At 32.7% G+C, this 26000-nt stretch overlaps 3 protein-coding genes across 4 annotated transcripts; all 3 read right to left on the bottom strand.

Moving 5' to 3' along the window:
• Positions 1–122: 122 nt before the first annotated feature.
• LOC144841302 (uncharacterized) lies at positions 123–11073 on the bottom strand. 2 transcript variants are annotated; one of them, XM_078697591.1, is made up of 9 exons: positions 10847–11073; positions 10466–10497; positions 4064–4153; positions 3627–3698; positions 3412–3483; positions 3163–3234; positions 2775–2874; positions 2490–2548; positions 123–1729 (listed from the first exon to the last, which is right to left on the bottom strand). In XM_078697591.1, exons 1-9 carry the CDS (start codon positions 10942–10944, stop codon positions 987–989), a joined length of 1338 nt encoding a protein of 445 aa, XP_078553717.1. In that variant the 5' UTR covers positions 10945–11073; the 3' UTR covers positions 123–986. The 2 variants fall into 2 exon arrangements, with proteins under 2 accessions (XP_078553717.1, XP_078553726.1); XM_078697600.1 differs by lacking the exon at positions 3163–3234.
• A 1284-nt stretch (positions 11074–12357) lies between these two features.
• Positions 12358–16652, bottom strand: LOC144852031 (uncharacterized). Its single transcript, XM_078710091.1, has 6 exons — positions 16486–16652; positions 15825–15922; positions 14859–14966; positions 13761–14070; positions 13358–13422; positions 12358–13007 (listed from the first exon to the last, which is right to left on the bottom strand). The coding sequence occupies exons 1-6, from the start codon at positions 16566–16568 to the stop codon at positions 12964–12966; spliced, it is 708 nt and encodes a 235-aa protein (XP_078566217.1). The 5' UTR covers positions 16569–16652; the 3' UTR covers positions 12358–12963.
• A 2927-nt stretch (positions 16653–19579) lies between these two features.
• Positions 19580–25509, bottom strand: LOC144841283 (uncharacterized). Its single transcript, XM_078697559.1, has 4 exons — positions 25417–25509; positions 21780–24578; positions 20350–20467; positions 19580–20024 (listed from the first exon to the last, which is right to left on the bottom strand). The coding sequence occupies exons 2-4, from the start codon at positions 24543–24545 to the stop codon at positions 19825–19827; spliced, it is 3084 nt and encodes a 1027-aa protein (XP_078553685.1). The 5' UTR covers positions 24546–24578; positions 25417–25509; the 3' UTR covers positions 19580–19824.
• Positions 25510–26000: the final 491 nt, after the last annotated feature.

Genomic DNA, 26000 nt, shown 5'->3' with positions numbered 1-26000 from the left:
TTGCCAATATCATATCATCGTAATGGCTTTGTATTGGTAGAATTATCTATTAAAGTAAGGTTTACGGTGGGTATACCGTGTGTTTCCAAATAGGAAATCGAGAATATCTGTTGTTAAGCTGTCACAAAACATATTCTAACTGACCATCACACGTCATATATTAACGAGTCTAAGTTGTATTAAATACTAGGACTAGTAGTAATATAGGCAAGTAGGCCTAATGGCGAATATAATAGGGTGATTTGTCATAATATTGTAGAATTTTTGCAATACTCAACGTCAATCGTCAATCAATCAACCAGATTTTAATAAACATGTTAATCAACAACTTGTTATAGGCTGCATAATAACTAATTTATTTCATAATGTATTCATTACAATTTTCCTAATTGATAATTGTGAAGAGAGCCACCTATCGGTAAACACAAAATCCTCTTTTTATATACACGTATATTATGAGTATTTTCAGAAATCCTTTTTATGTCGAAATCTCCTATGGTTCCTGCTAAGTTTATTCATTTAAAATAATATACTAACTTTTCAAACTACGCAAGCAAGTACTTTTGCCACAATGGACTCACACAAACATATAATCATTGTCATAATAACCCATACAAAGTAAACAGTCACATGTATATAATAATAATGACTATGCTGAAAGCAGTAATACTACTCTTGAAACATTTAGACTATCTCGTTACTTATACTTTGCTACTATAATCTATAAGATATGTTTACACCATTAATAAGTATTTGTCTTTTGTCCAAGGTGAAAAGTAGACTTAAGTTCTGTCTACACACTATCCAACTTTATGTGACAAAAAATGTGATGTGCCTATAAATGGACATAAAGATGTCATAGAACTACCATATTTGGGTATACCACTACCATATTTGGCCACATCATACTTTTTTTGTCAAACTAGTTTGATAGTGTACACAGAGCTTTACAAGGTATGAGATTAAATCTCTCTGTGGAAAGTTTATCAATTATTAATAATTGCTTGTTCATATCCACCGTTTGCCTTTGACTCCTTCGCACAGTTTTTGTCGTTTTCAGTATGAACCACTGGAACCATTACCGGGTTTTCATTTTCAGGTGTCTTTGATAACCAAGTATCTTCATAACCATGATTTGTTTTTCCTATCGGAGTTGTTCCATCAGCAGCATTGGCAGCAGTCAATTCTAACTGACTATACTGGTTTTCGACACCACTTGATAGATTTTTGGACGTCCTGTCAAGATGCGAATAATCGCCTTCCAAATCTCCATCAGCCGCAGTTACGGAAGCCAGTTTGTTGTAATCATCTGATATGTCATCGTCATTTGGGCGAGTACATGCATGGTGTTTTAATTTATCATATGTCACTTCAGTATCCTCGTAGTCGTCGTTCTTTTTAGGTGTCGCTTGTTTTGGAGTGATTTCGTTTTCTAAATACGGTGTGGTATACTCAGTCGCAGGTTTGTTCTTAAGTTGTGCATACGTATTTGCAACTTCGTCCCTATTGGTGGATGACATAGTCTTGTCTTCAATTTCTTCAGCGCTTGATGCGTTTACATCAACGTTTTTGTTAAGGGTTGTATAATCTTCTGATCCATTGCTGTTTCTTTTGAGACTTGAATAACAAGGTTTAATTTGTTCATATGTGTTATTTTGTGATTCTGCCAGAGTATAATGATTGGTAACTGGAATAGCCGGAAGAGGTTGGGTTGATACGCTTGGTTCACCTTTAAATAAAAACAAATATTTATCTTTATAAAAAAAAAGAAATAGTAGTAGTACAGAACAACAAATAAATGGAAATTGTTATATAATAATTAGTGAGTGAGTGGCCGAGCGGTTAAGACAGTGGAACCGTAATTACGCAGCCATAACATCGTCACGGGTTCGAGGCTCACTCACTCCATGGTTCTGGTGGTAGACCGAGTCTTCTCGGATAAGGACTATAAACCGTAGGTCCAGTGTACACATCTAGCTCGTGTGCACTTTAAAGAACCTAGTACATCTTTCGAGACGAGTAGGGGGTTACCCCGGTGTATTAGTACATCACAGCCACTGATCACCAACTGGGCCCTCTGGGAGACCAGTCTTTGACTGAAGAGGTTACCCAGTATAAATATATATTTCAATCAATTCAATCAATCAATCAATTATATTAATATGTATACTAACTAACTAAAGGTAACGGTTACGGTAACTAAATAATTATATGTCAGATTGCTGTGACATGCTATGTCAGTGCGGTAGCTTTTATTTATTTGGCCCAAAATGGATCGGAAACAAATTGTTTACCAGATAAAACCGTAATAAAAAAAAGTTAACTAGAATCTTATTTTAAAAAGCTATTTGTCTTTCTTATAAGCAAAATCAATGAAAAAATGAATAATTTTATTAAAACTATAAAATATCATTCAAAGTTTGATTTCAATCATCTTTTTTTTTGTATGTTTAACAACACATCAAGTGAAATATAAAAGTTAACATTACCTTGTACTTCGATGGTTTCTCCATTAGCAGCATACTTTACCTTTGGAGAATGTGGAGGCCTTTAGAAATAAACATAAACAATTCAATGTATATAATAACACTATATTATTGCATATCATGCGTGGTTCTATAATAGGCGCGTTTATTCAACTTAATGCACTCATACATTTTTGTCGACACTCAATGGAATCTTGCCATGTTGCTTTGCTCATACAACAACAATGTTTGAAACGATTATAGTAGGTACCTTAAAGAATTAATGCCATGATGTAAAACAATGTTTACCTTTGATTTCTGTCTTTTCGCTTGATCCAATAACAAATGGTTAAGAGAATACCAATAATTACAACGACGACAGCACATGACACGACAATTATGGTTGTATCTATATTGCGGAGGTAATTTTTAAAATAATAATTAAGTGACGTTATGAGAGACAATGTGCACATGGTTATATAACTCATCCAATTTAAAGCCAATCATGTTCTATAATATGATTCATATAACAGTGCTATAAACGAACAGCATGAAATTATTAAAACTCCGATACGTACATAGTGACTTCACGTGTCACGTACTGTTAATATAATAATACTACGTATACAATGCATTTTGGATTGTATGCCTATATCCGTTCCTATGTTTTTAAAAAATTATTAATAATAATGTTTACCAGAAGTAGAACCGTCATCAGGAGCTTGACAGTTATTACATTTAGGTTCACGCTTACAATTACATGGTTCCTCTGAAAAACATTTAAAGTTAATTATAGTTAAGATAAAGGATATAGTTAATTATAGTTACTAACGATATTAAGATTAATTATGTTGTTAAAACAAAACAGAGACTTATATACCATGCACTTTGATTTATGCCTAATCTGTTTGTTTATGTTTTTATTAAAATAAATAATAATGTTTACCACTAGAAATAGAATCATCATCATCATCATCAGGAGTTGAACAGGTACTGCATCCAGAATCATATGGTTTCTCTGAAAAACGTTTACAGTTAATTGTGGTTACTAACGATATTATGATTAACATTAATTTCAATAGAGACTACCATGCATCTTGATTGCATGCCTTAATACTTACCTTTTTTTAAAAATAAAAATAAAATAAATAATAACGTTACCAGAAGTAAACCCGACGTCACGAGCTGTACAGTTACTGCATATATCAAGGTTATCACAACTACATCCTCTGTCTGAAAAAAGGTTTCCAATTAATTTTACTAACGTATTTAAGTCAAAAGTTCCCGTGTACGAGTACTGTCATGTAACGTCTGTATATACAGCATGTCACGTAACGTTTGTGGTACAGAAGGTAGTATAATGCCGACCTTACCCTATTATTATTATTTATCGTATATAGATGATACAAATATTATACGTTTATCGATTGATTGATTGGTGTTGTGTATTGTTTTAATGTCTAAAAGTTTTATTGAGGAAATAAGGAAAAAGTTAAATTTCAAATTTCCCGAGAAGGTTTAAATAAACTAAAATAAGTTTCTTTACAATAGGGTAAACATAATATACGTTACTTGTCCGACAACAAAATAAAACTTACAGTTGTTATTGTTATTACAATTACTGCACTCAGACAAACACTTGCTGTTGGAACATTCTGAGTTATGAACATCACATTCTCTTTTGCATTCTATAATCAATAGAGTAAGCAAGAATATTTATCTATAAGATGTCAAGTTGTTGCTGTTGTTTTTTAATATTAGACGTCGATTATGGATATCTTAACGACGGAACAGTGATATCATTACCTCCGCCAAGGAGGTTATATTTTCACCCCTGTATGTTTGTGTGTAGATCTGTCTGTCTGTCTGTGAACAGCCTGGAGGCCACAGTTTTCATTGGAATCTGTCCAAATTTGGCCACAATGATCTATGCCCCAAAAGCTCGGACGAGTTCGACATTGAGGGGAAAAGGTCATAGGTCAAGGTCACAACTAACAAAAAACTATTTACTGCCTAGAGACCACAGTTTTTATCCGATTCTCACCAAACTTAGCCACAATGATCAATGACTCATCATATAATTGGTCAGGGTCAAAGATCAAGGTCCACAAGAAACAAAAAAAAAGAAATAAAAAAAATAATAATAAAAAAAAAACTTCAGTGGGACTTGAACCAGCGATCTGAACAGTGAGAGGCTGGATACATAACCATTACACCAAACTCTCATTCACAACTTTGTAGTGTGCAGTTAGCCTATTTACACTTAGACCTAATAAAAAAATATATATATACTGTATATACTTATATATTTTCCGGGGACATTTTATGTAGGGGAATTTTACAGTAGGCGGAGGTTTGTACTCTCGGAGTACCGGTATCCTCTAGTTAATAATGTTTTTATTCCCCCGAAAAGCATACTTAAATGGAACTAGACATGAAACTCGTCACTTTGACGAGTTAGTTATCCGCACCACGACAAACGCCACGTGCACGTCATACGTTGGAATATTGCACACAGATAAAGATTATGGCATTATGACAAGAACTGAAGAATATGACATGCTGTTAGTGCTGAATTTTGTGTCATATAGTATATACATGCAAACAGTATAATATACATATTACATACAGTGTAGAATAGGTGAAATTACGGGACCCGCCATTTATTCCAATTTTTAACATGGCGACGGTACCAAAATGAAACACTTAGATAGCAATTTCAGAAGGAAATTATCTCAGGAACAACATATTAACGTGTAGAAGAAATTTGAATACGTAAAATATAGATGCGCACCCTTTTAAATGTGATGAACTATTACGCAAAATATGAAAATACGACTTTTTTTATTCAACTGGCCATATGATGACGTCACAACATCCGATTGGCAAAATGTTTACATGAATTCGTATCTACAATCCAATAGCTTCCAGAAAACGTTTTAATCGTGATTATCACATTTTATTCTTACGAGCTATTACAGATTAAAATTTACTGTAAAGATGAAATTAATGACCCACGTAATTAAAATTTTTAGGCATGATGACGTCATAAAAATTAAAATATTTTTATCTCATGCTAAAGAAAGTTGATTGACCTACACAATATATAAATGTAGGAGAAAAAGGAATACAGATAAGCGCGATGCGCTCCATTGAATGTGATGAGCAATAACGAAAGAGACAAAAATCCTATATTTTACATTCGTGTGGCCATACGATGACGTCACAATGTTTTTTTAGCCTTATTGATGCATGATCCGATATCTACAACTCATCAACTTCTAGATTTTGTAATAAAAATAAACGGTTAACGGTTTACTTTAGAAACTATGACTGTTTAAAAAAAGACATAATTTTGACGATTTTTTAAGCTTTTTCATAAAAAACGCGCACGAATTGTCTAATTCAACGTGTTCGTATGGCGTTATTTAAACTGGAAAAGGTCTAAATTGTTTTCAAAATCACTGGGAAAGGCTTGAAAAATATAATTCAAGAGAAAAAAATATGCACCGTGGGAATTTTTGACATGCTCAAAATGACAAGAAACGCGTAAAAAGTTGATCAGAAATTAATTTTGCGCATTTTGAAATTTTAAATGCGCGTGCGCGCGTAACTTCTTGTGAAACATGCCATTTTTAATCCGTAGAAAGTTTGCCCCTGATATGACTTAAATTTTGTCAAAGTGTCAATACTAAATGACTTTTGGTTTTTAATCTATGATCAATCATTGAAATTCATAAAATTGCGCATAAGTCACGTTGCGCAACTATGACGTCATTCAAAAATAGGAGGTGCACAACTTCACGTAAATGCCCATATGTTGTCAAAGTTATGAAATGTTATGTTTACACATTTTAGAGGAACACGACTCACAAAAAGGAAGGAAGGAAAGAAGAATAATACAGAAAAACTAGATTTGAACTCGTCACTTTGACGAGTTCGGGTTATCCGCGCATACGCAACATGCACGTACTTTAAACTATATGAACCTCGACAATTATTATGCCATCCTTTGACATGAAATAAAAATGTTTACAGTGCTGAATTGTACCTATTATGTAGCATACACCATATTACAGTATTTTACAGAATAAACTGTATATATGTTATATAGAGTGTAGCATAGACGGAATTACGAGACCCATCTTTTAAAACCAATTATTAACACGATGACATCATCAAATTGACATATAAAGATAACCACTTTAGAAGATAATTATCTAAATAATTACATTAAAACAAATTTGAAGAATTTTGGGAACGTAAAACTGAGATGCGCTCTCGTTTAAACGCAATGAACTTTGACGCAAGAGATGAAAATATGACTTTTTTAATTCAACTGGCCATATGATGACGTCACAACATCTGATTGGCAAAATATTCACATCAATTCATATCTACAATCCAATAGCTTCCAGAAAACGTTTTAATCATGATTATCACTTTTTAATCTGACGAGCTATAACAGATTGATATTTACTGTAAAGATGAAAATAAGTGACCCAAGTTATTTACGTTTTTAGACATGATGACGTCATAAAAATTAAAATATTTTTAATTCATGCGAAAGATAGTTGATTGACGTAGACAATATTACAATTTCGGGGGAAATGGAATACGTATAAGCGAGATGCGGTTTGTTGAATGTGATGAGCAATAACGAAAGAGTAAAAAATCCTATATTTTACATTCGTGTGGCCATACGATGACGTCATAACATTCGAGTGGTAAAGGTTCGGCATGAATTCATATCTACAACATATCTGCTTACATATTAAATTAAAAAAATTGGGGGTCGTGGATGATCCTGAGGAGCTATAATAGATTAAAAATAGGCTTAATATTGACAATATGTTGTCACTTTTGCAACTAAAACGCACGCAAATGGTGTAAATCAACGTGTTCGTATGACGTCATTTTAATTTGAAATGATGTCAATCTTTTTAAAAATAACTAGGAAAGACTGTAAAATTATAATTCAAGAGAAACACACATGATTTTCATGCTCCGTGCGCACCTTACGCGTAATTTTTTTCGCGCGCGTGGGAATTTTTGACATGCTCAAAATGTCATGATCAGCGTAGAAAGTTGATTAGAAATTAATTTTGCGCATTTTTAATTTTTAAATGCGCGTGCGCGCGTAACTTCTTGTGAAACATGTCACTTTTAATCCATAGAAAGTTTGCCCTTAATTTAACTTAAATTTTCACCAAGTGTCAATATAAAATGACTTTTGGTTTATAATCTATGACCAATCATTGAAATTCATAAAATCGCGCGTAACTTACGCTGCGCGACTCTAAAGTCATATAACGAAGTTTCTTGCACATCTACAGCTACAGGTCAATCTTATGACAAAGTTATACAATTTTATGTTGACAAGGATGAGAGATATGCGACGCACAAAAATCCGGGAAAGAAAGAAGAATAAAGATGAAGAAAAAAGATATTTACAATAACAAGGGTTATCCGCAACTTACTAGTTGCGGATAACCAATTATCCGCAACTTACTAGTTGCGGATAACCAACTAGATTTGAACTCGTCACTTTGACGAGTTCGGGTTATCCGCGCAAACGCAACATGCACATACGTTTAAAATATATGAACGCCGAAAATTATTATGCCATCCTATGACATGAATTAAATATGTTTACAGTGCTGAATTGTACCTATTTTGTAGCATACAGCATATTACAGTATTTACAGAATACACTGTATATGTTATATACAGTGGTAGCATAGACGAAATTACGAGACCCATCTTTTAAAGCCAATTATTAACACGATGACGTCATCAAATTGACTTATAAAGATAACTATTTTATAAGATAATTATCTAAATAATTACATTAATACAAATTTGAAGAATTTTGGGCACGTGAAAGTGAGATGCGCTCTCGTTTAAACGCAATGAACTTTTATGCAAGAGATGAAAATACGACTTTTTTTATTCAACTGGCTATATGATGACGTCACAACATCTGATTTGAAAAATGTTCACATGAATTCGTATCTACAATCCAATAGCTTCCAGAAAACCTTTTAATTATGATTATCACTTTTTATTCTGACGAGCTATAACAGATTGAAATTTACTGTAAAGATGAAAATAGGTGACCCACGTTATTTACATTTTTAGACATGATGACGTCATAAAAATTAAAATATTTTTAACTCATGCGAAAGATAGTTGATTGACCTAGACAGTATTAAAATATATGAGGAAATAGAATACGTATAAGCGAGATGCGCTCTATTTAATGTAATGAGCAATAACGAAACAGTCAAAAATCCAACATTTTACATTCGTTTGGCCATACGATGACGTCATAACATCCGAGGGGTAAAGATTCTGCATGAATTCATATCTACAACATATCTGCTTCAATATTAAATTAAAAAAATTGGGGGTAACGGTTGATCCTGAGGAGCTATAATAGATTCAAAATAGGCATAATTTTGACAAAATTTTGTCACTTTTGCAACTAAAACGCGCGCAAATGGTCTAAATCAACGTGTTCGTATGATGTCATTTTAATTTGAAATGATGTAAATCTTTTTTAAAATGACTAAGAAAGGCTGTAAAATCATAATTCAAGAAAAAAACACATGATTTTCATGCTCCGTACGCACCTTACGCGTAAATTTTTTCGCGCGCGTGGGAATTTTTTACATGCTCAAAATGGCATGATCAGCGTAGAAAGTTGATTAGAAATTAATTTTGCGCATTTTTAAATTTTAAATGCGCGTGCGCGCGTAACTTCTTGTGAAACATGTCATTTTTAATCCATAGAAAGTTTGCCCTTGATATGACTTAAATTTTTACCAAGTGTCAATACAAAATGACTTTTGGTTTATAATCTATGACCTATCATTGAAATTCATAAAATTGCGCGTAACTTACGCTGCGCGACTCTAACGTCATTAAAAATATGGAGGTGCACAACTTCAGGTAAATGTCCATATAATGACAAAGTTATACAAAAGATATATTCACAAGCAATAGGGGATATGCTGTAGACAAAAATCCGGGAAAGAAAGAAGAATAACAAAGAAGATGAAAAAGATATTTACAATCACAAGGGTTATCTTGCAACTAAGTTGCGGATAACCAAAAAGATATATTCACAAGCAATAGGGGATATGCTGTAGACAGAAATCCGGGAAAGAAAGAAGAATAACAAAGAAGATGAAAAAGATATTTACAATCACATGGGTTATCCTGCAACTAAGTTGCGGATAACCAAAAATATTGATCTCATACAATTACAAGGAGTTATCCGCTTGGTATACCAAGCGGATAACTAATAACGTATTTAACGAAGATATCAAGTGGTGTGATGTCTGGAAAAGAAAAGTGAAAAACGAAAAAACTAAGAAATTTGCCCAATTGAATTACAAATTACTATATATATATTTATATCTGAATGATTTATCTCTTGTGACGTAGCGGGCTAGAGCAGCAGCGTGAAAAATATAAACGTCGTAGTGGTGTATCGTCACACGTACTTTACTATTGTATTTCAATCGACTATGACAGTGACAGTTTTAACAAAGTATTAAATCGAAAATGTATATTATTTATAGGCCTATAAAACATGAAAACAATATTTCGTTGCTGAGTGGATAAAGAATATATTTAAAAATGGTTCCTCTTTGTACCTTCCCTCAACCTTAATGTTACATACAAAACACAAATTGGGTTTGTTTAAATGAGTAAAAAAAATGTGGTTTCTCTTTCGGAAGTAAATCACAGGGTGATAATTTTAGTTGACTGCATAAATCATCGTGTCTATTTATTCGTTTCTGTAATCGGCAATGTATTATAGTCCTGCGGTACGTACATTTGAAATCGTCAGTTTTTTTACGCTGAAATTACTGTGTATTCGAGAACGTCCAAAAAAGAACGGCTAAATTATGCATACTAAATTAACCTTTACTTTACACTGAAACATCTAAACTTCGTAAATTGTAATAAATAAATGAAATTTGACTTACGGTTACTGTCACCAGCCCACTCACAACAACATCTGTAAATTAACACACAAAAATATTGTTATTGTTTTCGTTTTGTTTCTGCTGTAGCTTATCGTTGAAAAGACTTTTATTGTAAGGCATTGTAGACATTGTAAGGAATTCTATTTAATATTTTAGGCTAACTAACTATAATACACTTCAACAGTAATTTTAGGCCTAACTATTATATTACGTGCCTTATAATGTAATAGGTCTAGAATCGGCATAGTATTTAATATTTAGGCCTAACTAAATATCACTTGCCTATATAAATATATATTGTAGTATTACAATAAATATTTTAGTGTTTAATGCCTAGTTATATATTACTTGACAACATAGTATATTTTAGTTTAGACCTACCTAGATGCTTGCATACACGCTGGGTCACTGGCAATAACGTCATCCACTACACAGAAGATACAACATATACAAATCAATGAGAAGGATTGAAGTCGCATTTTTGTTTCACACTCTGTCCATACGTCGCTGTAAATGTTTAGCAATAACTTTAAAAGTAGTAGTTATAGTAGTATCTATTTTTTAATACGAATTCTTGTGAACCGATGAACATGTATATCCGTGTTTGCTTTTACCTTTTCTTGTGTATGCTTCAATGCAACCATTTAGAAAACACAAACTGATTTTCAATGACGCAATCAAATGTATTGTTGTTTAGGGTTCAACTTTCATGGTACAGTAACGATCAGTACTCTTGCACTCTTTAAGCTTCAGGACTTCAATGCATTCCATTTAAAGACACCATAAATCGATGTCTAAAGACTTGGGTATTGTTGTTGTTATAATGTACCTTCTTTTAGAATGTGTTTTCTAAGCTAACCCCAGTATGTTCCCACTATGACCTAACGCAAGACGTAGACGCAACGCAAGATGACCAATAGCAAACGACAGTTCGATGATCCATCGCGTTGTGATTGGACAACTCGCTTGCGTTGCACTTACGTTCTTGCGTTGCGTCCTAGTGGTAACCAAGCTTTACTACAAGCTTATTCTGGATGATTTTGGCCTACATTATTTCACTCGTACATTTCGAGAAACTGAAGGGCGGTGGAGTAGCGCTAGGTGACAATCTCTTTCATATCCCCATGCCTATCCCATAGACTATAATAATAATAATATCATTAGGTTCAGAATGATTTAATTTCGTATTCCTACTGTATTACATCAATCGGTTCGCGGAGTGTAATTACATGTTTTGTCAAGTTTGTATTGCACACTTCTTTCCAATTATGTACAGTTTAAACATATTCACCTCCCTGAACGGATCTACAGTACAACCCCTATTAAGAAGCTGTCCCTTAATAGGGGTGTCACTTGAATAGGGTTTTGTCGTAAGTTAAAACACGATTCCCCTCGTTCGTCCACGAAAGAATCCCCGTTATGAGGTGTCCCCTGAGGTGTTCCAAAGTAGGGTTCTACTGTAAATTGTTGATTGAGAATCTCATTTCACTAGTTTATTTCTATATAACGTTTTCTATGCACCACCCAATAATGTGGACTATAACGACTAGTTGGTCTTCCCAGTATGTGATTACACGCTAGGTATACTGTAGTGAACACTGAATGAACTCATTCAATAAATCAATGTAAGTATTATTATCGTTTTCACAAAGAGTCTTTGTTCACTAGATGCATGATTACCGTATATCGTCTACCTGCTATTTCCTTCTTGAGCTTATATTATGCACTTATCATTTCCGTGTTATGTTTTTGAAATTTGGCCCTTTTTCCGAGGAAAAAACCCCTGTTTTTGTCAGAAAATGACCAACATAAGGAACTTTTTGAAATTCAATTATTATGCGATAATATTATTTCTATTTGATTAAAAAGTGTTATAGAAACAGATTTAACAAAACAAGAAAGTAGTCATCATAACATCGCATTTACTTAATTTATTACTGGCAGTACTCGACTCGAAAAATGTTTATGTAATTTGTCTTATATTTACTGTATCAAAAATGTACAATCTCGCCACTAAGTATAAACTATGTACAACGTCACATAACATTGAATGTTTTTCATATTTACAAATTAGCAATTACATGAAGAAAAATGTTATTTTTTTACATTAAAATAAGTTAATTATTTAGACAATTTGATTGTGTGAAATCATTCACAAAACCGCTCGAGTCTCACTAATAGTCCCAAAAATATAATACAGGTTTTTGTTTTTAGTAAAAAAGTTTAAAAATCTAGAAAACAAAATAACACACTGGTTGTATTGCAATCATTATCAAAATCTAACGTTAGTTATTGTCACCATCACACATTGTCACACACTAAATTGCCACACACCATTGTCTCACATAATTATTGTCACACACCATGTAACGCTATACTTTTTGAATTATTATTATATAATTCTTAACGAATTTTATAAGTAACTATATCGTTGGTATAGTGTCAGCTGAATCAAATTATTTAGATATTTTCTATTTAACCCGCCGTCGTTGAACTAACTAACGCCATGCATTTGAGAAGTCCGTCGATGGCTGATTGAATCCTGCAATGAGAACAAATTAATAAATTAGTGTTTGCCTCATATAAAATAATTGCGGTTTCCAATGTATTTAAAATCGAACTCTGACATTTCTAATTGAAAATCCTGGTTGATTAAAATGCAAATAATAATTACAATGTAACCATTAAATTTAAAGTTAGCATTAGACATGTCGTACTATGTTTTCGATTTGGAGTACACCTGTTTTGTCACTGATGGTTCTCTGGTGCAGTGGTTGTGGTGGTGATACCATAACCGTACATTCAGTGAAACTATCTATTTTTTTTAGTAATTATCAAAGTCTACATTTAAATTGAATTTTTAAAGGAATGTTTAAACTAAAAATAACCAACCTTGGCTTATTGTGGCCATTTTACCAGTGTAGAATACTGACGGTGGATACTGCCCTCTACTGTTGCTATTTAAAAAAAAAACATATTTGCATATTATTATATAATTATTTATACTACGTAAATACCATTCATATACACTTTTACCAAACATATATATATATATATACTACTGAATTCGTAGTATATCTTGATACAGGTTCTTATAATATTAAAACAATATCTTCTATTGTTCCAAGAATCAAAGGCTTCTCTAATTATACTAAACATTATACGTCACAATAGTTGCATTGGAGCCGTGTGTAAGTTTAGATTCAGATTAGTTTTCTATCGGTAATAACTTTAATATTGTTCATCGTGAATGGTCTGTTTATATTAATACATAGTTATGTAAAAGTTTACTTACTTTACCGGTGGCGGCCTCTTCTCATTTATCATCAAGAAAACTAACACAAACACAATCATGAGAAAGAGGGACACCGCTAAAATGATAAGAATAACATGCAATTCCGTAAGGCCCCAAGTGGATTCATAATGAACTGGCGGCGAACTGTCATCATCATCATCATATGTGGCTGCATCAAAATAATCATTTTCAAGATTTTCCGATTCGTCAGTGTGTTGTGTATTACTGGAAGTACGTGGGTTAACGGCGGGAGTGACCTGCGTAGTGTGGTGATCCCCACTGCCGAAATCACTTTCTCCAGATTCGTCGTCTATTAAAAATAAATAATTACATGAGAATAAATATCAAACTAAACAGTAAACCCGAAATCTTACTGTAAGTGTGAAGTTCAAGACTAGCTAATCAAGGCGTTATTTTACTATGAGGTAAAAAAACGTCTGAAAACACATCTTTCCTGTTTACCTTTCTCTTTTGTGAGGTTCACTCACCTTCATTTCAAAACATAATCATAAATAAACAATTTTATTATGTTGTGTATTATCTTTTTTTAATATATAAATATTTTCATTTATAAATATTCAGTTTAATTAATTCCTGTTCAACTTTGTCGAACGCCTTTGAACATTACTATTATGTTATACCGGTGATATATATATTTTTTCTCTTGTGTTGCGTAAACACCACTTTTATTCACATTAATATCATCATAGTCATGAAACCACAATAACATCTTCATATTATTTACATTATTATCAAATTGTTGTTATTTTCTAATGTTTTTTATCATTACAATGGGATTAACTTCATCAGTGGTAGGCCTATAACATTTTTAAATTTTATAAATTCACTTTATATTTCATATAAACCTCTTTTTTAAATTTTCTTATATTTTCTATACTTTTTTTACACTTACAAAAGAAATTTTAAAAAGCAAAACAAATCTGGTTGATTGATTGATTGATTGACTGATTGAGGGAGAACAATTATTACAGTTTAGAGATACAATATAATTAAAATAGATATATCTCCATGGTGTAACCTGTTCAGGTTCAGAAACACACAAGGTAAGTAGATTAGAAATAAGGGTTTCCGATATACCTTCTCTTCCCACACTACATTCGTTCCTGCAAGTGACATCACAGGTAAAGTGTTTGTTGCAGCCTCGCTGTGTATTCTTTGAAGTTCTCAGCTCGCATATGCCACCCACTACAAGATAAAAACAATCATTGTATTAGGCAATATTTGAAAAGATATAGTTAAATCGAAAGGAGGAATATCCAATATATAATATATCCATTATAAAGTTTGTACTTCAAACTTAAAATGAATAGTGATACTTGTATTGATAAAGCAAATATGGTTAAAATAATTTATAATGAAATTAATAAAACATTATTTCTAAAATTCTTTGGAACAATTTTAACAGAAACAATCTGGTGAAAAACAAGCAATCTTCTTTTCAATAATATTCTCTGCTCACTCGCTATGTCTCTCCTCGTAGTACAACTAGTCTCAATGTTTAAGAGGAAAACAATTCCACAATAAGAGAGTTCGAAATCTGACTTTTCTATGGAAATACTTTTTTCTCCAAAAAAGAAAGAAAAAGTTAACATTTTCAAATGTTCTGAAGTTAGACTAGTTTGTGTATATCTAATCAACTATAAAAATATTAGACACAGTTATTATTGTAAAAAGATTATTACATATAATAGTCTGTTAGTCTTTTGTGCCCTTCAACATTCAGAATTCTCTTTTAGTAAACAAAGCAGGTTTAAAATTCAGTTCAATATACTTTTTCTTGCACCTGCCCTTCAATAATGGTCGGTTACTCACGCGATTTAAAAAAGGAAAAATAAATATTAAGATAACTACCTGAAAATGGTAATTCGGAATACAAATTGAATTCACAAGATTTAAATGTTACTGATGAAGTTTATCAAATTGTAGGCCTAATGACATTAGAAATGAGATAAATAATATGATTTTATGTGATGACATGAAAGATGATATTAATGTGAATAAAAGTGGTGTTTACGCCACAAAGAGAAAAAAAAAGATAATTACCTGAATGGTTTTTCTTGCATTCGTTGCAAACCTTATCACAAGTAGCGTTTAAGTCCAAGACTTCACTACAACACAATGTGTTGCATAATCGACTTTTACTGTGTATGAAAAAGAAGAAATCTAAACATTCCATTTAGAGTGACAAATGTGCAAAAATATTAAAGCTGCCATTTATGTGTCAATCAAAATAATTAAGAAGTGTTTATCAGTAAAAAAAGTTATTTATCAAACCAGTTCGTTTTATCTATGAAATAGAATTCGTAATCTAACAAAAAAAATTACGTAAATATATTTGATAATTTTGAAAAGCAAGATCATTGAAAACAAGGTAAAGAATACAAAACGCATATTAAATTATTTTGTTATTTGTTTTATTTTTGCAATAATGTTTTACAAAACACTCGTCGCTAAATAAATTTTAATTAAGAAAAACCTATTAACATCTGAAATTACAGATTTTTTTTTTTAAATTCATCATATTTTCTTGATAAAACGAACCAAAAACATAAATTATACATTTAATAATTTTAGTAGAAGGGCTTATTACCCTGTAACTCAAGACGGTATGTTACGTGAATTATTCCTAGTTTAATTTTAAGAGTTATGTGTAAATTAAATAAACAAAATAAAAACAAAATATTGAAGATATTGAGATACTTACGTAGGCCTATTTGCTTTAGAAACATTTATTAAAGTTCCAATAAGAATCGCTACCAACATCACAAATCTCTGTAATTGCGTCATCGTTAGCTTTACTATTCCAAATCAATGTTTTGGTATTCACTGGTAGACTGTCTTGTTGCGTGTGGCCGGATTTACTGGCGTATGTAAATTTTATATTAAAGAAGTTAGATTAGAGGAAATACGTTGTCAAAGGTGTGTCGTGTTGTTGATCATGTATACAGTATCCGTCTGCATAGGCAAGGTCTTGTAAGAGTTGATCACGCAATATAAGTGCGGTCATGGGCCAAACTTTCAAAACAATGATCTCCTTTCTTAAATGACTACACGTTGCATCTTGTCGATTGATTATACATGTTGGTAAATATACAAAATCTGCACTAATAATTTAAGTAAGGGGCATTATATTTAAATTGCAATACCACATGAAGATGCTTTGATTTAAGATTGGGGTCATTATACGTACCTGGGAAGCTTTTGTTTCTTTCGTGCTTTTGTCATTCCGCTACATTGCAGCCACCCGTTAGCTTTATTATTGTCTTATTAGGTGCCTGGCGTAGTGTCCATATTTTTAGCCGCGTGCAACGCGACTCTACGGCTCACTATGTCGGTCGGTTGGTCGGTCGGTTGGTCGGTCGGTGGGTAAACACTAACTTGAGCACGCGACTGCAGCCATGTAATGGCCTTGTTTTAATGGCGTTTTAAAGCCTATGTACATATCAACCATTTCTGTCCTATAATCAAATTGCATTATGCCTAATAAAACAGTTTGCAAAAATATTGTTTTTTCCTGGTATTTTTATGATCGCATGTCAGGCGTCCCGAGTTTTGTAAACAACATTTCATGGGCAATCAACATTTTTTATTTATTTATTGTATTATTTTAGAATACACATAACTTGGCAAGCATTTCTTCCAGAGGCCAAGATGTTTTACTTTTCTAATATGAGTATTGGCCTAATATTTCAAATAATGAAGCTTTTGTAACTGTAACTATTACAACCGCATTCGAATATTTAGTAATTTGATTTGAATTTCAATTTGATTGAAAGATTTGTTTTCTTACCAATATTGCTTATTTTTATTGACGTTTTTACATTTATTTTAGATAATAGTATTAAACGCAGATTCCAAAAGATAACATGTCGTTACGCACTTATTAGTTTTGTTGAGAAGAGAAATAGCCATTGTTGCTCAATATCTCTACTATGACTCCTTATATCATGTTTATTCAATATTCAATTAAACCAATGAAATTGAATCGAATCGAAGAATGTTATTCACTTTTGTATAAACAATAGGCCTTATAAGAAGGGTCTTTGTAAAAGAGTTTCATAATGTCAAAACAAAATTAGACAGCAAAAACATCAGCTGGTTAAAGACAATATCCCAGGTAAGCTAAAAATATTATAACTTAGATGTTTACGTGTGATAAAACGTAACTTCAATACATTCACACCAATAAAGGAAACGACCCAAGGTTAACCATCAACACCACCGATTTTTGTAAACACAATTGTTATATCAACTTTTAAACGGTCTATTTTGTTGAGTAGCCTATATATAGAAAGTGAAAATGTGCACTTTCTGTGTGTAAATGTTCCAATTTATGTTTTAAATGTTTACGTATTTATTAGCCTTACAATGCGTGTTTCCCGCTAGAGACGCAACACAACTACGCAACGCAACGTAAGGGAGTTGATCAATTACAAGCGATGATTTATTCGAACTGTCGCTTGTCATTGGTCAACTCGCTTGACATGGTTTGTCTTAGGCAGTTTATAGTTAGGTGTTTGTATTGTAGGCATGAATATTGTGCAACTTTTATAGATTCATGATTATTTCTGCATTTAAGTCCTTTATGGTTATGAAATAAGCAGAACTTAATATTATGTTTTTAATGTTAATTAAAAAATTAAAACACAGTTAATGCGACTTAAAGAGGCCTAACTTCTTCTATTTCGTTCGTTGCGTCGTGGATAGATTTATGTTTATTATTAAAACTTTACTAATTTGTATGCAAGATGAAAATGCGCCAGTCTTATTAATATACCAGGTACGGAGATTACGTTTTTAATACATATCCTGATAAAGACCTTCGCTTAAGCTACCGTAGGCATCAAACAGTAATACAGATCGACTGTAGAATTATTCCTAAACCTTGGATGTGTAGGTTTAAGTGTACTTTATTCCATGGAAAGATCTCTAAATCTAAGAAATTCGAATTAATGAAAGTATTCAATGTCATTCTACCAGGTAAATACTGGAAAGAGGGATGTTTATGGAACATTATGTACTGCAGAATAAGATGACAACAAAATTTCCCCTCAATAGGGTGTCCCTGAATAGAGGTTGACCGCTGTGTGGTAAAATATAATATTGTCCCCCGGCCGTTTTACAGAAGTGTTTCTCCTTAATAAATAAAGGTGTCAGGCTATAGTTAATAGATACACTTATCAGTAACTTTGCTTGTTGGTCAGTGGGCTAATCTTTTGCTTCCCCTCATTACTATCAAACTAGTAGTGTAGACCTACACAAAAATACCATCATTAGGCCTAAACTATTATAGCAACAGTATATCCGTGATGAATTGTTTAATTCGACATTAGTAATTTGTAACATAAACACGTTTACGTAAACCATCTTATCTTATGTCTGCCATCAGATTCACAGAATCATTATATGGATGGTATTGTAGCAACTTTTTGCTTTCGTTCTTTTAATGCCACAGACTACCGTACCTTTTCTAGTGTACTTATTGTAAACAGTAAACTTATGACTAATAATCTCGTAACCACTTCCTTATGTCCTCTCTACCGTTTTTTTATATTTTTTATTTTTATGGTTAATGAACTTTCAATGTAATTCAACAAACTTTAACACAGACAAATTCACCACAACCTGGATCAGCAAAGATTATATTATCTCGCAAATATTTCGATAAGGATATGTATGTATGGGCCTATAGGCTACTGTAAATACAAATAGTGCAACAGTTATAGGCCTATAATTTAAGTTAGTTGAGTTTTAAGAGATTATGATAAATAAAAAAACAATAGTTTTTGAGTATATACTTAAACGTTACTCGGCATATTTAATGTAATCTATCTTTAATTTCCATGAATATAAATAATGTGATATAAAACATATATATAGAACCTTTATTGATTTAAAACGAATATACAAGTTGTTGTATGTGTGCGCCTGTTTTCTTCTCACACGATGTTTTTGTTCTTTTTATTGAGAACAACAAATTATTGTCGTATAAATTTGACATTTTAAATGTGTTAATTATACTGTATCTGTAATTTCATTGTCTTTATTCGACTTTCTTCAAACATTGTTCAATTTCTCTAATTACATCTCTTCTTTGCAATGGATCCTTTCTCAACGCATTAATCAAATCTTCCAATGTGAGAGGAGTCAGTGACGTCATGTTCCAACTTTGTAGCACTTGCGATGTTTTGTTATCTTTTTGTTCAATAGTTTCAACCATACCCACGGTAAAGTCGAGTACTTCTATTTAAAATAAAACATAAACCACGTCGAGTATTTCTTCATTAAATGTACCAACTAACTAAAACTAGTAAAAGCAAACAACAAAATTAAATATATTTGTCTTTTTAAATTTCTCAGAGCATCGTCAAAAACAAACTTGATCACTGTTAGAAGACTTTCCTTTAATTTATAATTAATTGAACTAACTAAAGAAATAAACATTTTAAAATAATAATTTATAGAGAAAATTAATATAACAATTTAATTAAAAACAAGTGAAAAAAATGTGAATAGAGAAAAAAAAGTGAGAATCTACCATTTGAAAGATTTAATTTAAACAACATACCAGCCAATTCTTTCCAGCTCCTGAAACTGTTTTTATCCAATTCTTTACACACCACGTTCATCACTTCTTGTGGCCAGTCTTTAAAAACCAGTATTCTAGGGTTCAAAGCAGTTGCGACCTTTAACATAGTAAAAGCATTTCAAATATTAATAATATCTAATGAAAAATACCTCACCGACTAACCGGCGTAATTTATTGTGGGTTTCGACTGCTGTTTAAATATACGATAATGACTTCTGATTGGACTTTTAAAAGGGTAAAAGAAAACTTTTTGGGATTTTGATGATTTTATTTTTTTAAATCATTTCCAGGTCAGTGCACCCATTGTGGTATTTCCTAGACTTCTACTCTCTCAAGCCTAGTATTGTACCTTGTTATGATTGCTGAATTAATAGTGTACTGATATTTTATATCATATCATTATGTGATGGTAAATGCATTTCAGATTTTCTGTCTAGGCAATTTTTCAGTAAATGTACTGACAGCAGTCTGGCGCTGCGGATGGACTGGTTTTGTTGGTTGAATTAATGTAACATCATTGCTGAGACCACCATGAATGGTTATATATTGATATTATATGTACCTGTATTAAGTGTTAACACTCTACCAATGGTATTCAAATATAAGCACGACTACAGTACGCAAGTATCTCGAGCGTGCGCGTCGCTCAGCCATTTCAATTGACAGTAAAACCTATCAAAATTGATTGCAAGTAACAACCTCGCTATTGTTACTTGCAAGAACAGAACACTCGCTTTTCCCGGGAAAGATGTAGGTCTACATAATCTCAGTGAAGATCCACTGGCCTGGGAATTATTCTAGTATTCTTGTAAAACCACTTGATTTTTATCGAGGAGTTCAACAACAATATCAACGGAAATGGTACACGTTATTAATTTGTGTGCGCCATTCCAGGTACTGTATCTAGTTAATGAACTATTAAAAGACTATCACTGAGCTTTGTTACGATAAAAAATATCTCTGCCGGGATTCGAACATCCAATTTATCAGGGCGAGTAAAACAACCATTAGACCACAACAGGAGATACTATCACAAAGTTTAACCAGAACACGTTAGTTCTTGTGTATCACGATACTGTGTCTGGTTTAGGTGGTACGTGCGTGCGCGCACCTTTTCTGTCAAGTGCATACAACATTAAGTTTAGGATACATATTTATATAATTTTTTGTTTCATTGTTTTTGTACACTGTATTTCCGCAATAAAAGGTTGTACTGAGAAAAGTTTGTGCATATTAATTTTGTATTGATAACTTAATCGTGGCATACCGTATCCGAATTACCAACATGTATCTGATTGAATAATAATTGCTGTATGCCTACAATTATTATTGCATGGAGCGATTATGAACGTTTTACCATTTATAAAGGCCAACATTAATATTACTCCTGTATCATTAACCTTATTTACCTTGTTATCCTTCGCAGACCATACGTGCGTCTTGTTACAACAATCAACACTAATGGTTGCATTCAAATCGTCCGGTAACTTTGTATCACGTGATGCTAACGTTAAGATATGAAAATCAGCTTTACTTGGGTCTTGTGACTTAGCCTCAGGACACTTCAAACCAAAACTAAATTTCAAATTTCTAAACTTCTGTTCGCATGTTGTGTTGATAAGAGTTAGTATGTTATGCAACATGTTCGTATAATGGTGACTATTCGATAATGTCCGTATTGAAATACGGATTACACTGTGCGTTTCTGTGACTTGAATCATACCCAATAAAAGCTCAAGTTCATTTGCGATTCGGAGATCTGCAGTGGTCTTGCAAACATGATGCACATGTATGTTGTTATATTTTTCTAAAATATAAAGTACAATCAGATAAAAGACTGCTCCATGAAACATGGGAAAGTCAACATAGAACACAGCATCCTCGTTCGTTTGGCGTCTAATCGAACAACTATGACATGTTGGCAGCAATGAAGGTACCAAACAGAGTTTATCTGTAGGCCTATCTTTGAAAGAAACCAAATCCAATTCTTGTAAAACGTTGACTAAGTTATTCGATGTGGAATTGCAGATGTCACGCAGTTTACTTTCATTAATCCATTCAACTTTATCAATTCTATCTGTAAACAGACGAACTATAACCTCTAACAAATTGTCTGTATCGTCAATTTCTGAACTCGATGTTGAAATGTCAGTACTCGATTGTTCATACAGTGTTTGTGGAATGTGTATTTTTCCATCATTTTTTTCTTTTAAGTGAATAGTCTTTCCCTGTAAATTGACATATTCCATTGGAATGTCTTGTGCTCGTTCTTGAGAAATCAATCTTTCCCAAACACCGTGGACAATGTCATCAAACTGTTTGATATCTTTTTTATCGTTATCTACAGTATAAAGCATCTGCTCATCATTGTTTCTACAACATAGTTTACGCCATTCTTCCATGTCAATTTGTTTCAGCAAGGAATCAATGTAAGTCTGCGTGACATCCGATTTATGTGTGCCAACAAGTAGTAGAAATGAAGATTTAAGAATTCCTTTACTTTTCAAGGCATGCAATCTCTTTAATAAGATATTCCCTTGTGTTTCAGGAGCAATGTTTCGTTTTAATTGGAAAACATATATGTAAACGTCCGCATGTGTGATGAACTCATGGTAAAGGTTTTCAAACTGAACGGTTCCAGCAAACTCCAATAAATTAAGTGAAAAATAATCAACATTTATCTCCCTAGTTTTGGGCGAAATGACCGACTGAATTGAAGTAGTTAGTGGCGCTAATGTAGGTTCGTACCTATCTCTTAAAAAACTAGGTTTATTTTCAATCATTTTTTGTATACCTGAACACCGCCAAAGCACTACAATCAAACCACAATTTAAGATAACCTCAATATAAACTGAAGATGTAGAATTCGGTGAAACACTTTCTAAACCAAATACGCATGTTAAGATGACACAAGTTATAATAGCAATACATTGTAATTTTGGACCAACTAAAGTATGCAAATTTGTACCGTAACAACATGGAATAAGATTTATAGTAATGTTTGTTACGATGAAAACAAACGACGTAGATGGATATATCAAATATGAAACTAAAAGTAGAATAGCTAAAAGAATTCCCAAAACTACCGTGCAATTATTTCTAGTAAGAAGTGTAAAGCAATCCAATAACATGAGTGAGCCTATCGACAAATAAATTATAAAAATAAATATCACGTGTTTATACTTCACATCCCAGGAAATGAGTTCTGAAGTGGCATGCTGAATACAACCTTCTGGAAATTGGAAGAAGTTCAGAGCTAAAATAATTCCAATACGACATTTAAACTTAGTGGCAGTGATACATGCAAGAAACATAAGACATCTTAAAGCAAACTTTCGATTTAATTCAGTCGCATCAGAAATGTCTAGTCGCATTAAACCAATTAATAGAGTAATCAAAGTTAGAATCAGCGTAACATCAAAAACTCGAGGGACGGACTGGATAGAAAATTTACCAGTGAGAATAAGTTTGATTATTTGAAACGTGCATAATACTGACAAAAACAATGCCCCAAGACCATAATATGGAAGTTCAACAATTAATAGATAAACTGTTGCAAGAAAAACTGATATACAGGTATCTTGAGCATCTTCCAAATGTGTAGTTTGAAATCGGTATAAGCAACATGGTGATACCGTTGGGGGCGGAATACATGTATGTGTACTTTTTCCAATTTCTGATTCAACTTGACTCGGGGATATTGTAGGTTTACTTTTTCTAATTTCTGATTCAACTTGACTCGGAGATATTGTAGATTTACATTTTCCAATTGCTGATTCAACTTCAGGAGATATTGTTGGTGTACTTTTTCCAATTTCTGATTCACCTTCAGGAGATATCGTAGGTGAACTTTTTTCAATTTTTGATTCAACTTCAGGAGATATTTTTGGTGAACTTTGTTCAATTTCTGATTCAACTTTTGAAGATATCGTAGGTGAACATTGTTCACTTTCTGATTCAACTTCAGGAGATATTGATAACCGCGAAGAGTCACTTTTCAGGTAACAATGTGTAATTCCTATACTATCGGTTGGAACGGTGTCACAGTCGTCCAAACAATCTGTTAGATTATTTATCAGAGACGTTTTTCCAACGCCAGTTTCTCCAAGAATTATTATGCGTCGTTTTCCAATTAAAAAATCCCCACTTCTGCTTTTTCTGCGACTGTCACACATGCTTGCGTTTTTTGTAGGGATTATCTCATAAATCTGTTGAAAAAGGTAGTTTCAATATTAGTTTATAAATAATAATACTTGTGAGGTGATTTGATTTGTACACTCGATGGGACTATGCACTGTGCATATATATGCTATAAGCATGAATACTGCTTTTTTTGCTAGTAGTATCACTCGCAAAAAGGGCAATACAATTCAAACCATCGTGTAGGCCTATATACAGTTAGAGGGAAAATGGCAAAATCAGCACTGTGGTCATGTTACAAGATTAGTCATAGATTATCTGATAAAAATCCTAGAAAGTAGGAAACCTGTTGCCATTCCTCCGCCCCCCACCCCCCTCCTGACTGTAGGCCTGTGACATGCCATTATTATGTCAAGGCATACAGTATTGCTTGTGTAGTATGGTAGGCCTACTTTAGTTTCATAACTTGATTAAAATTTCTTCTTGTCTCTCTGCTGAAAAACAAATTTTTTATATACTATGTTTTAAGATATGACGAAATATAATAATCTAATTCACGTGTCCGTGCGGGAAAACCCCGCTCTGCCTTCATATCCGTCAAACAGGGAGCCTATTGTTCAACTCCCTGCATGCTTCAACTAAGCCTAGGCCTATAATATTCAATATATAAAATTAACACCCGGATAAAATAAAAATCGACACCTGTCACATCTTGGTATCAGTTAATAATCAGTTATAATGTTATATGACCACTTGATCAAATTACTGAGTAAGCACAAGAAGAGCATCACCCGCCATGAAATTGCATAAAAAAGCCCTCCCTTCGCTGTGTTGTAGGGAGTGTCAGACACTGCAGCAGGCTGTAGAATATAATTAGTATTATGCATGAAATATCCCTCCACCTACCTTGATAACGTCTATTCGGTCTTTCAGTGCACTATCAAACTAGGAAAGATCCCATTTGTTAAAAGGTTATTAATTTTTATTTCTTCTTTCTTAATTTAGAACTGGCTACTACTAAAATTAATGTTTTGGTTTGGATCGGGGAATCCCCGAAATTATTCAGATTTATTCGCGATAGGCCAGGTCATTGGAATATTCCATTTTGATTATAGTGATTGTATAATCTTATTTACCTTAACGTTAGTGAAATAAATCAGATCAGTTTTTTCTATTATTAAGTAACACAGTTAAAACAATAGTTTAATTTAATACAATAAAGACATTTAGTATAAGGCTGTAGTGTGTTACTCAATGGTACAATTGGATTTCTTAAATACACGTAGGCAAAATGCACTAGGCTTAAACCAAGTACTTACATAATGAAATCTGCGAACTGACGTGACGACATCAATGTATATAAATCACAGACAATGAATGATCAAATACAATTTGGCTCTTTTTTATTACAAATTCTGTGTTATATTTTTTAAATCATATGTATTATTAGATCTAAAAAAATTATTTGCAATGCACTAATCTTTAAAATC

This window comes from Antedon bifida, chromosome 1, assembly GCF_963402885.1.
Source record: "Antedon bifida chromosome 1, ecAntBifi1.1, whole genome shotgun sequence".
Taxonomy (NCBI): Eukaryota; Metazoa; Echinodermata; class Crinoidea; order Comatulida; family Antedonidae; genus Antedon; species Antedon bifida.
Note: the sequence above shows the minus strand (reverse complement) of the source record. Positions and strands in the feature narration are given on the sequence as shown.